We start from the raw sequence: 13,506 nt of genomic DNA on the forward strand, positions 1-13,506 counted from the left end.
TGTGACCGTGGTGAGAGGGTGGGTAGGAGGGTGTCCCGGCGTGAACACCCGGGTCCGGTCTCCGGGTCCCTCTGGGCAAGCAGAGTGTGGGGATCAGCTTGCCCGCGGGGCCGGGGGCCTCGGGGCGGGTGCGCGCCCGCGCGCGGCCCGGAGAGCCCGCGGCTCCTCGGCGGCGGCTGTGCTCGGCGCGGCCGGGCGTGTGAGCGCCGGCGCGGTCCGGGCGCACAGCCCGCCCAGGCGGCCGGCAGCCGCCGTTATCTGAGCCGCTCCGTCGCGGGTGGCTGCTCCCGGCTCTCTCTGCCGGCCGCGGCAGCCAAGGCGAGACGGGCCGTGGGGCGGCGGAGGAGCCGGGAAGCCAAGCCCCAGGCCAGGGCAGGAGCGAGCAGAGCATGGAGCAGTGTGCAGGAGGAGCAGGTACGGCCTGGGACCCGGCGGCGTCGCAGCCAGGGTGGGGGAGAGGGCCGGGGGTTTGGGCGGAGGCTCTGCGTCGGGGGAGAAGGGTGAGGGCTGTGTCGCCGAGGGCGGGTTTCACTGCTCTTCCCTTTCCCTGCGGTCCCCAGCCGCCACTGCGAGGACTGGGAAGAGGTGCTGTGGACGCTCCTCTCTGGGGCCTCTGCAGCCTTCCCTCCCTGTGACCTCTAAACCTCCAACCGAAAACTTTCCACCGAGGAAACGCGAGTTTCACAACTTCTCTTCGCAGAACTTGGCTCTTCCTTTCTACTGAGTGCTTAGGACTTGATGGTTCTGATTTCTCTCTGGGCATAAATATTTCACACAACTTTCCTCAAACTGGAAACGTTGGGCGACCTTCAGTTTCCGGGGGTGGGTTAAAGAAGCATATATTGTGGGCACATGTGCGTGGGTGTTGGGTATTTGGGTTTGGGCGGTAGGGTCGAGGGTCAGCCATACACACACTTTTCCACTTCAAAAACAGAATGGAGGGGTTCAGGGGAGGCCTAGGGGAAGGACGGCACCAGGGGGCCCGGGGGGGGGGGGGAGGAGACTCTCAAACCGACTCCCGAGAGCTGTTAGGGCGCTGCCCTTGCTCCCCCTCTTCTCCTGCCAACTCAGCTGTGACTGCCCGTCAGGTGTCCCGGCACTGCGAGAGGGGAAGCCGAGCACCAAGCTGAGACTGGTAGTGAGTGAGAGGACAGGATCAAGTTTCCAGAGTTTTCCAAATAATTCTGTAGAGGTCAAGGCCTAACTCGGGGCCTTTTTTCTTCACTCCTCGTTTCTACCCACTCCGTGACCCCAGTTCAAGTTCAGTTCTTTCAACTGATCGCTCTCCTGTCCCCAACACAGCTCGTTCTCTAGCTTTTTGGCTTAATCCTTGCACTGTCCCTACTCTTCTCTGGGGCCTGGTCCCCGCGGAAGAACTTGAGCCCCGTGAGCGTCAGCTGTGGCCTCCTGGGTTTTTAGGGCTCTGGGCAGGCCCTCCACTCTCGAGGTTTAAGTAGAGAGATCAATAGCAAACAGTTGTAATGATCTAATTAATTATGGCAAAATTAAAAGCGAGTATAAAATCAATCTCTGATGGTGTTGAAGATGGAATTCAATTGAGAGCCCATCTGTGCACCCCCTCGACCGTATAAATATGCAGCCCAAGGACAGACCTAATGGCTGAGCCTTCCCCAGAACCTCTCTCCCTCTTCTTCCCTTCCCAACCAACACAGGGTTTCTTCACCTCACTCTCTCTGAATCCATTTTGCTCTTGCCCCTGCCCTCCCTCCCAGGCCTCCCTTGCTCAGTTGGAACACTTCCATTCTTTCTCTTAGCAGGCACCCCTCCCTGCCTCCTTGTAGACCTAAGGTGCCCAGACTGGGTTCCCAGTCCTAACAAGCAGCCAATCGCAAACTTCCTGCTCAGCACCCCAGGAAGAAATAGGCAGAGCACAGAGGCGCCTCTGGGGTCCTGGTGGGGTTCCAAGTTACACGGGACCCTCAGAAGAAACCAGGCGCTTCACACTTACCCAGGAGCACCTGGCGGGGTCGGCAGGTGGCTACAGCCCAGGCTCGCTGTCATGCCTTCCTTTCCGGAGCCAGGCTGGCACTCCAGACAGGCACGGTTTGTACAGGGTGGGAAGAAGCTGCCAAGCTAGGCAGGAGGCAGGGAGTGTTGAAGAGGAAAAATGGCTATTTCTTTCAAGATACCCCACCACAAAGCCAAGCCTAAGCCCTCCCCCTCTCGGCTGCATTACTCCCCCTTTTTCTCTCTTCCACTCTTCTGGATCTCCACCAAAGGCTTGCCCCATCGCTGCACAGTCCCCTCAGTGCCCTGTATCCCCTGTGTCCCCTTGTGTCCCCCTGTGCCCCCCCTATGGACCTTTTGGTCCCCCTGTGACCATTCAAAATGACCATGACATAGAGAAGAACAAGGGCGCCAGCAAGCAAGCAGGCCCGCTGGCAGCAGCAATGGCAGCGCTGCAGGCGGGTTCCGCGAGATGCGGGTTTTATTTCGTTTCCCTGGCCTGATTGTGAGCAGCAGCAACCACAAGCGCAGAAAGGGTGAAGAAAGGAGGAAGGAGAGAGAATCGGCAACTAGGTCAACGTGATCCTCAATACCCAGAGTATAAAAATAAGAGGTGTGGGTCCCCCCTCTTCCTCTGCCCCGTTCCAGTCCCTGGTCAGCTTTCTGGCTCCCTGTAGGTGATCCCTGACTCTTCCTGGCGCGACCCAGAGTGGACTCCCCGATTCCCCGCTGAGTTCCTGGGGTTTTGTTGTTGTCCCGCACAGAGACGCCCCCCCTCCATTCGCCGGGTCTTCAGAGCCCGGGGGAAGACGCAGCCTGACATCTCCCTCCCTCTTTGCCGGGCCTCCTCACCTCGTTATTAATTGCTGTGTTGACCTGCAAGATTGATTGGCAGCCCTGCTGGACGAGGCTGGGAGGCCTTGGCCTCCGAGCAGCCTGGGCTGCGGCCTGAGTGAGGAGGGGGAGGCGCTGGAAATGGGTCCTGGGCTTCTACCTCAGCCCGGCCAGCCAGGGAACACATAGCCCTCGCCACCGCTCAGAAATTCTTACAGCACTCAAACACATTCACCCAAACACCTCACCAAGAAACGCTCTGCCTCTGCGGAGACACACTAGAAATTCCCCCAACTGATTGAGACACTTAAGATTTTTCTCCTTCATGAGCCAGTTTGAGCGATGCGTTCGTTAGCCGCGGGTCTAGAGCTCATTGCGGGTCTGGACGTGGTGGGAGAGGCCCCGAGTCTGAGCTCTCTTCTGAGAGTCACTTTGCGCTGCTTTTTCTTTCTAGGGACAGTGACAGAAATTAAAGAGATAATCTCGGATACAGATGACCCTTAAAGCCTCCCCTTCCAGGCCAAAGAAGGGAAATTTGTTTTGGCTCCTTCAGGCCTTCTGCTTCAGCGAAGTTGGAGGGGATGGTGCTCTCTCCTTTGCAGAAAACAGAGGGGGGGAGGCTTGCAGCACCAAAACCAGAGCTCTAACCCCTGCCAGGGACCTCCCCTCCCTATCTTTTCCCAGCCCCGTCGGTCACCAGCAAGCTAGCACACTCACCAGGCCCCCCTGGCTGCCGCCGCTACTCGGGGCTAGAGCCCTGTCCCTACCCCAGGCCACTGGATCCTCGGGGGACACCTGGCTCAAAGCTAGGCTTGATGGAGGAGGCGAGCGTGGACAGACCTTGCTCTGTCCCGGGAGACCCCTCTCCTTGGGCCTCTCCCCCAGCTCGGCCTGCCCTTCTTGCCCCTGTGTCCTCTCTCCCCTCCTCTCCGGTCCTTTGTTCCAGCCACCTCGGAGCCCTTCCCCCGCCGCGGCGGCCGTGCCCCCGAGGCCTCGCTCGCCTCGCTGACGGGGTTCGCTCTGCCTTACCGGCTCCCGGCCCGGCCCGGCCCCGGCGCGCTCCGCCTGCTCCTCACATCCGCACAGCTGCTGCAGGAGGAAGCAGGGAGGCGGCGCGCGGACGGATCCCAGACAGCAGATTTGGTGTCTGCTGGCAACTCCCGGGCAACCCTGCCCTGGTGCTCCCGCCCTCTCCAAGTATTCCTCAGCACCAAAGGGCCAGGGGGCCCTCTTTCGCACAAGACCACTTTCCTGCCTGACCCTGGCTATTTAGCTACCCCTGGCTTCCAGCAGGGAGTCGCCCGGCACCCAGCTGCCTTTCCACTAGCCCTTGCTGCCTCCTGTTCCCGCCCTCAGCTGTCCCCCGCAGTAGCTGTGGCAGTGGCGGGTGGTGCCGGGGACGTCCCGGAGCCCAGCACAGACTCCCTCCACCACAGCCGGGCGAGCCACGGGCTCCGGCAGGCGAAGAGGAGGGTTAATCATTAGAGCCCCATCAACACTCAGCCACCCTTGGACTCTCTCACCCAGGCTCCGAGGAGGAGGGGCGGCTGGCCCGGTGGAGACCGGCTTTGCCCTGCTAGCTTCAGCAGGCCTTCAAGGGGCAGGTCTCCGCACCCGCTTTGAGTCCCCCCCCCCATCTCTTCTCCCTCCCTCTGCCTCTTCTCAGGCTCTGCCCACCGTCTCGGCTCTACTCGGTCTTTGGCAAGTTGACTGCAGGTTCTGGGAGGACCGGCTCTGTTTGTTTGGAACCGGACAGAATGGGATTTCCTTCCCCAGTCTCTGCCAAAGATTTTTGGTAGAGAGGCCCAGAGGGGACCGCGCCTCGGGTCACAATTAACCCGATTGTTGGGGTTGTGGGTGAGAAAATCAACGGTTCTAGCGGTTACGGTAGACCAGGGGGGAGTGGAGGAAGGAGTGGCAACAGAGCTGAGGATGGGTGTGGTGTAGCCCAGAGGAAAGGGCTAGGGTGGGGGTGGGGTCTGAAAAGGAGGGACCCAGGAGGGAGCTCCGGTGAGGAATCCCAGCGTGTGGGGTAGGAGCAGAATAGAAAGCACCCCCCTCCCCGTTCTGCCAGCCTAGGAGATCAGACGCCTTCCTTCCCTGTTTGCGTCAGGTGTTCAGAAAGCTGGGCACTTACTCCTTCGTCTGCTGTACAAGTGTTTGTTTTTCAGTGTCCATTGGTGGGCTCCACAGTGGACACGCGTAAGTGTCCCCATTTTACAGGTGAGAACACTGCAGTCGAAAGAGGCAAAGGGGCTGTGCTGGCAGAGGCTGCGTCTCCGGCCTGTAGGCTGTGGGGTGAAGGGTCGCTTTGAGCAGCTCTCGACGAGTGCCCGGGTTATTCGGGTCTGAACCGAGGGTCAGGTGGTGGGGTCTGATTATGGGGATCCCCTTGCTTCTTTCCCACCCAGCTTTTCCTCTACACCTACCCTGCGGGTCGGCTGGCCGTATTTTGACTGTTTTTTTTTTTTCACACCGGCCCCCCCCCACCAGTTCAGTGGTCCACAGGCAGCCACCTGGCTGACCCGTGCCAGTATGAGGCCTCTTTGGTGGCCAAGTGGTTTGTATTGTCCTTGCTCCTCAAAGGGGCTGTGAAGGGCCGGAGAGCTTGCTAGGTCCTCTTCTGAAGGGAAGCAGGGTTGGGGGAGGAGGGGCCACGGAGGAGAAAGGCTCAGCACGTGCGCGAGGCCTCTACAGGACCAGCAGACCAGGCAGGCGGGGCCAGCTGGCAGGCAGGACCCCCGGGATTCTTGCGGGGTGTCCAAATATTGGGAACAAAGGCGGGAAAAGAGTGAGAGCAGGAGGGAGGGAGGGAGCAGGAGAGAGCGAGGAAGCAGAAATTAGGGGGTCTTAGATGAAAAAAAAAAGTAGCTTTAGGGAGAATGTGCTGTGGACTGTGAAATTGCAGCCCACGGTGCTCCATATTGTACCAGAAGCTCTTCCAAAAAAAAAAAAAAATCCTCCAATGTGACCAGAAAGCCGGCTAGGCGGGGGGAGGAGAGGGGGGCGGGGGCCGGTCAGGCGGGGCCGGAGAGGGCCCCCGAGCGGTCACCCGTTGCCAGGGACCTGGACGCCTAGGGTACACCCTCCAAGAGCCCACGGGAAGGGAAGTGGGCCGCGGGGGAGAACCCAGAGTTTGACTGTTAAGAACTTTTCCCCTTTCTTTTTGTTGGTGGAGATGGTGCGTTCCAAACGGAATAATCCAGAAAAGACGCTAGTAGCTACTCAACCTCCGCCTCCTCGGCCTTTCCACCCGCTCTCCTCTCCTTCGGACTAGTTTTTTTTTTTTTTTTTTTTTTGTCCCTCGGTTCTACACAGCACCCCCCTCCCCAACTTTAATGCATTTAATTTGGTCGGCGCTGTGGGGAGCATTTCCTGGGGAGAGACGCTTAATTTCGGAATTTCTAATCCCCTCCCTCGGAGCTCGGGCCCGGCTCTCCTCGCTGCTCCCCGGGAGGTGGGGGGGGGGGGGGGAGCCGAGCCCAGGCCGCGGGGGAGGGGCACAGCAGGATGCCCCGCGGCAGCCGGGAGCCCTCGCCAGGTCCTCCGCGGCGCGCCCACCTCCAAGAGCGCTCGGGACCCGGTGCCTAGTCCCAGGGTCAGCGCCTCGAGGGCGGGAGGGAGGCAGCCGAGTCACACCCCAGCCAAAGAACCCGAAAAAGGAGCCGGGGCACGGGGAGAGCAGACAGAGTCCGCACTCGCACTGCACAGAATCTGCCCCAGACACCCTGAAGGCTGGGGTGTAAGTCACACGCGGCTTGGGGCACCTTTGCACAAGTGTGTACGAGAGGCCCGCAGCCTCCCGCACTCCCAACGCTCACGCCGAGCAGGCCCGCCCCAGCCGAGGACCAGCTTGGCCCTAGCCGGCCCCAAAGGGGGGGAGGCAGGAGAGGGGCCGGTAGGCGCCAAGTTAGCAGGGCAGAGATGGGAGCCGAGAAGAAGGAGCTGAGATCCACAGGGAAGATTTATTGGGCAGATCAGATGCACAGAGGCGGCTAATGAAGCAAATCCCGAGATTGGTATCAGAGCAACTCCCCAAAAGTTTATTTGCCTTTAAATTTCCGCAGGGAGGCGGGCGCCTTGTTTGAAGTGTAAATGCCCCTAGGTTGGAGGGGGCGGTGGTGGAAGGGCTGCTTTGAAAACACTGGAGAGAAAAGGTTCATTTAGAGTCAGACGAGGGAAAGGCAGCGAACCCTGACAGGTCGGAGCCCTGGTTGTGTTTGGGGTTGGGTTGTTTTCTTTCTTTTTCTTTCCTCCCTTTCCTCTTCTTTCTTTTTTGCCTTCTCGCTCTTTCACTACTCTTTCCCCTTCTGTTAGGGCCCATAGAAAAAGAAAAAGAACAGGAAAGGGCGAGTCAGAGGGAGAGGCCGGCGGGGAGGGCCAGCTGCGGGCCAGCCCTGAGGTCCGGAGAAAGCTGTGCAGAGGCGAGCGGGCCCTCTGGAGCAGCGGGGTAGATTGCCTTTTTGATTATCTGGACCCAGAAGCCAGCTGGGAGGCTAATACGGGTGCTCCGGGAGGGGGCTGTCCCAGGAGCAAGGCCAGAGACAGGAGGCCCTGTGCCACAGCTCCCTGAAAACTGGGCTACCACCAGCACTCGCTCCAGAGAGGGTGTGTGTGAAGGGTGCTTGTGTGAGGCGGCTTCAAACACGCTTCAACTGTCAGTTCTCTTTGCACCCCCACCGCACGGGAAAGTCCCTGCTGTCTACCTTCACACTTCACAGCACGTGAAACACAAAAATCCACTGGGTTCTAGGGAAGTCTGGACCGCTGCGTGGGGCGAGGGATTCCACTGATTTCTGTTTCCAAAACAGACTCAGCAAGGCTTGACTTACGTGTACCCAACATATGGAGACCTGGGCAAGAGTGTTTGTAAGGGTCTCTCTCCACAGGGACCCTTTGGATGCTCCCCACCTCCAGTTCCGGGCTGTTAAGGCTGTTAAGGAAGTTAAGGCTGTGCCAGTCGCTACCGCCCGACAGGTCCTGGCTGCCCAGCAGGTGGGGGGACCGGGTGCTGACTCCTTTAGGCCAGAGCTCTGTTTTCTCCTTTTCTTTCCCCTAGACAAAGTTAGTGCGTGTTCCTGGAGTTGTGAGGCCAAAGCAAACCCGGGAGCGCCATCTGCAGGCCGCGAGAGGAAGGCGCGGGCTTTCCAGGCTTGACCCTAGCCTGCCAGTGTCCTGCCCAAAGGAACCTAGTCTTCAGCCCAAAATAGTGGGGGACGAGAACGGGGTGGGGGGCAGATGGAGAGGTGCTTGGCTTTTTTCACTTCCCAGCAGTTACTCTGCAACTGGGTTAATGGGATCGGGATCAGGAATTTCGGGGAGGCAGAGCAAAAGCCCAGATCCCAGCCGACCCGGGTCCCCAAAGAATGGGAAACTCGGAATCCTGGTGCAGCTGAGCCTGGCCTGAAACTTGCCCAGAATAAGGGCGTCCTAGGAAACCGGGTTCGAGATGCCCTGTAGGAGTCAGTCCGAGTTGGGCTGAGTCTGGTGGGTGTCTGGGTGTCTGCCCCGATCCCATCTCCTGCCGAGGCTTCTTGGCCGCGGGGAAAGGGGCATGACACCACTCCCTGCCCTTCCTCTGCGGACCATTCCAAGGAGTCTCGGGCCCGCCAGGCGAGGGGCAGCGTTTCGCAGCTCGAGCTTCGTGGAGCCGCCCTTTCTCAGACCCAGGGAAGCCTGGGAGGAGGGAGCGACGGGGGGAGAGAGAGTTAAAACATCAGCTGAAGTGCCAAGATGATTTATGAGACGAGGGAAAATATTTCATAAAGATCTCCCGGATATTCTGTACTTAACCAGTTAGGAGACAAAGGGCTTCTTCTCGCCTCGTGCGTGCGAGGGGAGCCCGGCGAGCGAGGGGGCGAGTACGGGCCGGCGGCCGGGGACGAGCGGGCCGCGCCGGCTGCGCTCGTCCGGCCCGCAGAGCTAGCGGCCGCGCTCCCGGCCTCCCCTTCTCCCCAGCCGGGGCGAGCGCGCCTCGGTCCCGCCTCGGCTCCGGCGTCCCCGCTCGGGCCACCGCCGCGCACGCTCTCCCGGTCCAGCGGCCTCCGCCGCCGCCCGGGGGTCCGGGAGCCAAGCCCCCCCTCCGGCTCGCCCGCCCCCCGCCGGTCCCACCACGGCAGGTGGGTCCCCGCCGGAGGCCTCTAGCTCGCTCCCGAACCAGGCGTCCCGGACCGGCCGGACTCCGGGGAGGGGTGCGCGCCGCCGCGTGCGGGACGGGAGGGGACGGGCGGCCGGGCACTTTGCCCCGGAATGAGAAGCAGGCGTGCGTGGATGGGAAGGTACCACGGGAGGGAAAGGCGACGGGGAAGGAGCGGGGGAGAGGAAGGGAGGACGGAAGCCGCGGGAGGAGCGGAAGGGAACTCGGCGCCGGGGCTGGCCGAGCGAGGAGCGGGCCGCGGGCCCCGGGCGCCGGGCACCTGCGGGCCGCGGCCGGCTGGCGAGTTGGCGCGGGAGCCCGGCTCGGGAGCGCGGCGCCCGCGGCTGCCTGAGCGTCCGCCCGGCCGCCGCTCGTCGCCCTTATCTAACGCTCATCTCCGCGGCGAGTTTCGCCTCTCAGTGTAGTTTTAATCCCGCTCCCCTTCCTCCTCCCCCCCCCGCCCCCGGCCCGCTCCCCACCCTCCCTCTCCCCGCGCCCGCCGCTCCCGCCCGTCTCCCCCTCCCCGGCCCTCCCCTCGCCGGCACCGGAGTGACAGGCGCGGGGCCCTCCTCGCCGAGGCTCGGGGCTCCGGCGCTGGCGAATCACAGAGTGGTGGAATCTATTGCCTTTGTCTGACAAGTCATCCATCTCCCGGCGCGGGGAGGAGGAGGGGGTCTGGAGGGGGCTCTGCAGCTTTTAGAGAGACTCGCCCCCGGAGCCCGGGCTCCAGTCTCGGCCGAGCCTTCCCGCGGCCGCCAGCCACCTGGGGCCAGCCCCGCGCCCGGCGCTCGGCTCCCGGCCGCCTCCTCCTCCCGGGCCGCCGCGCGCCCTTCCCGGGGGCGGGGGCCGGCTCGGCGCTCCCCTGCCGCGGCGCCCGCCCGGACGTCCCGGGGACTGCTACTTCTCTGCCAACTTCGCCAACTCGCGGGCGCTTGGCTCGGGCCGGCTCCCCTCTCGGCGCCCCCGGGCCGCCCCCGCCCCGCGCCCTCGTGCTTCCGAGCCTCCCGGACGGCCGGGCTCCGGGGCCGCCGCCGGAGCCGCCCTCCCCGCCCGGCCTCCGCCTGGCCGCGGCCGGCGCGCGAGCCATGCGCCCCCCGTGCCCCTCGGCCCAGCCCGTCGCCCGCGGACCGCTCTGCTGACCGCCCGGCCGCGTGCCCCACGGTGGCGAGTTGCAGCCGCCGCGGCCGCAGACCCCGGCTGGCCCTGAGGAGCCCCGTGGGGGAGCGCAGCGCGGCGCCCCCCGCCCTCGCGCGCCCCGCGGCAGCCGGGCACCCGCTCACCCTTCCTCCCCCACCGTCCCTTCCTTCTCTCCTCAAGTCCTGAAGTTGAGTTTGCGAGGCGACACGGCGGCGGCGGCGGCCGCGCTGCTCCCGCTCCTCGGCCTCCCCATGGATATGCACTGCAAAGCAGATCCCTTCTCCGCGATGCACCGTGAGTACCGGCGCCCGGCTCCTGCTCCCCACCAACCCCGCGGGCTGCGCGTCCTGGGCCGCCGCGCTCCGGTCTCGTCCCGAGGCCACGCTAGCTTCTCCCCGGCCCTCCTTCCGTTCTGTTCCCCTCGCCCAGTCTTTCTCACGCCTCTGGCCACTCTCCTGCTTTTTGCCACTCCACGCTGAGCCTTCTGTGTGTCTCTCTGCCTCCCCTGGTTGCTTCACCTTCCTTTCCACCCGCTCCTCCTCACCTCGCGGGGTCCGCAGCCCTGGGCCCAAGGTTTCAGCCCCCCACTCCCTTAGTGAGCCTTTGCCCTGGACTGGAGGACTAATTGGCAGCAGTTTTCAGGCTTCTCTCTCTCCCTCTCTCTCCCTCTCTCTCTCTGTCTCTCTCCTTCCTCCCCTCATCTCTACCTTCCTCAAACTTAAGAGTTGTGGCCGGTCTGGAGGCGGCTCCTGGCTGGAGCAGCCGGGTGTCAGGACAATCCTGCAGAAGACCCGGGGTTGTGAGCGCTCTAGCCTCGCTCACAGCATCCCTCCCAGCCTAGCGAAGGCTCCGCAGGGGGCTGCTTGGAAATATTCCCGTCATCTTTCTTCCATCCTCACCTCTCCTCCTTCTCTCTCCTTCCCCTTTCAGCTAGGAGCAGGAGGTTGGCAGGAGAAGGCGGTCACTTTTCTTGACTTTGCCCAGGGAAGCTGGTCGTTCTAAAAACAATGAGGGGTTTTAAGAAGAAATCAGAATCAGGGAGAGAGCGAGTAGCAGAGCCTTCCCAGCCGGCACCTGAGTGCTCTGGAGGCTGCCTTGCCTGTCTCCGCTCTGCTGAGGACCAGCCAGTGCCCTGGCCAGGGGGTCAGCGAGTCTGGGGGGAAATGCGAGGGAAAGAACAAAAGAAAGGCAATTGCCAAAGCCGAGGAGGAAAGAGAAATCAAATCAAGAAAGGGGGAAATTAAAGAAAGAAAACGGCAAAGATGTTGGAGGGGAGAAATAAGAAAATAGGAAACAAGGAAACATCTTAATGATGTTTGAATTTAATTCATAACAGGTCTTTAGCTTAGAAAATTATTTGTCCTGCATTTTCCCTTGCTTAAAAAAGATAAATAATATTCTAAGTAGAAACCCCTCCCCATCTATAGATTAATAATTAAGGATAATTTGTAACTTTCCACGAGGTAACTTTTAGACCCAGCCTGGTCTGCGCGTTAAACCGCGACCCAAGAGGACGGAGCTGTGTTTTGTTTGTTCCCTTAGCACATCTTTAGCTTCAAGGGACCATTTTTAAAAAACAATTCCTGGAATAAAATACAGTTCCCTAAATAATTTCTAGGTAAAGGAAGCCCAAGCGAGGGACTTCGGCCGCTGCGGGTCCCTCGGTCGGCCGGGAAGCCCAGCTCCTTTTCGGAGGGAATGAAAGAGCCCCGCGCCGGCTCGCCCAGGCGGCCGGCCTCCGTGTCGGTCCTGTTCCGCCGCCTCGCTCAGGGTTTTGGGGTTTTTTGAGGATTGCTTCCCGGACCCGCAAGTCGGGGCCAGTCGCAGGGAACCGCTTCGAACCCCAGAGGGGAGCGGAGGCAGCGGAACGTGGTGGAAGGAGGGCGAGAGGCGGTGCGCGGGCGGCGGGCGGCCTCGGCCCGGGTCTGCGCCAGCGGCGGGAGCGCGTTCTAGGCTGGATGCCGCGCGGCTCCTCCGCGGGCCCTCGGCCCTGAACTCCAGCCGCTCCGGGTCGCGATCCCCTTCCCTTAGAGTGGGGCAAACGGGCCGGGCCCGGAGCCCGGCGCGGCTGAATTATTCATCTTTAATCTGCCCGCAGCTGCCGCCTTTTCAGACCGGTAACGCGAGTTCTCCCGGGGCCTAAATTATTGATGGTCGGGGTTTGCAGGGAGGGGAGGGGGAGAAAAAGGGGCCAGGGACGGAGACCGTGCGGATGGGGGTTGTAAGACAGGAGGTTCTGGCCTCCCAGAACCTCCGCTGGAGGCCTCTGGCCAGCGCTTTCTCCCACGCTTGTTTGGGTCTCCCCAGAAAGAGGTGGCGAGAAAGAAGGGGGGCACGAGGTTTGCCCGCTTTCTCCGAAAGTGGCCTGAGCCGTGGGGCAGGGGCTGCAGGTTGCTCCCCTGCTCTGGCTGGACTCCGCCGCTGGCAGTCTCTGCGGTCGGACTGCAGAGCAGCCGCAGCCGCAGCAAGCGCTGCAGGTGCAGGATTTCTCGGCTGCTTTAGGCCGCGGGAAGTGGGGCACCCGGCAGCGGCCTGGAGCCTGGCACCCGTGCCCTTCTTGGCTTCCAGGCTGGGCACCCTCGCCTGACTGGACAGGAGACCGAGGGCTCTGCCCTGGCGGGTGCGGCCTCCGCCCTAACTGCTGGGCTTCGTGGGCACCTGCCAAGGCGTGAGAGGTCAGGGAGGTCCCGAACTGGCTTTGACTGGCATCGCGGGGTGCCCCCGAGTCCTCCCTAAGCCCGCAGGGGCCGTCCCCACCGTGCCACCTTGCGGGGAGACGCCGGGGCCCCAGCCGGGGCGGCGGGGTAGGCTAGCGAAGCCCAGCAGCCCGCGCTCTCCCGCGGCCGCCGGGAGGAGACGCCGCGCCGCCTCGCGCTCGCTCTGCTCTCGGGGCTCCGGAACCGCTAGCTCTCCCGCCGCTCCGCTCTCACCTGGATGTCCTTCCACCTCAGACAGTAGGGACGCACAGGGGGGGAAATATGGCTCAAGACACCTGAAGACAGAGAACCTAAAGGAAAGGAAGGAATCCCGGCACAAACAAAACGAAAAGCGGGGAGAGAGGCAGCGGTACAATTAAAAACAGATAGGAGGGGAGAGGCGGGCGGCGGAGGTGAAAGGGGGCTCGGCTTGGTCCCTCTTTAGTCTGAAGACTCCCTGAGCTGGATCAAGAGGACCCCGACCCTCCAAAATTAAGCCCTTGTGAACCCCAAGCCCTGCCAAGTCTGCGGCGCAGGCGGGTTCCCTGCCCGCAGCAGCGCTGTCCCTGGCCGGGTCCTTCCCTGTCCACCTCCCTGCGTTCATCCTCGCTGACATTTCTCCTCCTTTGTCGTCTCGTTCCCTCTACATTTTCCACCTCTGCTCTCTCTCTCTCTGCCTTCTACTCTTTCCGCACCTTCTCCTCTGCGGTGCCCTGGTGGGAGAGGCGGGCTCTT

The 13,506-nt window shown here is 62.2% G+C and overlaps 1 protein-coding gene across 2 annotated transcripts in view; it reads left to right on the top strand.

Moving 5' to 3' along the window:
• The first annotated feature begins 389 nt into the window (after positions 1-389).
• Positions 390-13,506, top strand: part of Pax2 (paired box 2) — an 85,915-nt gene continuing 72,798 nt past the window's right edge. For both annotated transcript variants that reach the window (XM_055591609.1, XM_055591610.1), the window contains exons 1-2: positions 390-414; positions 10,256-10,369. In XM_055591609.1, the coding sequence (XP_055447584.1) occupies positions 390-414; positions 10,256-10,369 (139 nt within the window). The remainder of the gene's footprint in view (positions 415-10,255; positions 10,370-13,506) is intronic.

Source organism: Psammomys obesus, unplaced genomic scaffold (assembly GCF_907164565.1).
Source record: "Psammomys obesus unplaced genomic scaffold, mPsaObe1.curated_primary_1811, whole genome shotgun sequence".
In the NCBI taxonomy this organism is placed as follows: domain Eukaryota; kingdom Metazoa; phylum Chordata; class Mammalia; order Rodentia; family Muridae; genus Psammomys; species Psammomys obesus.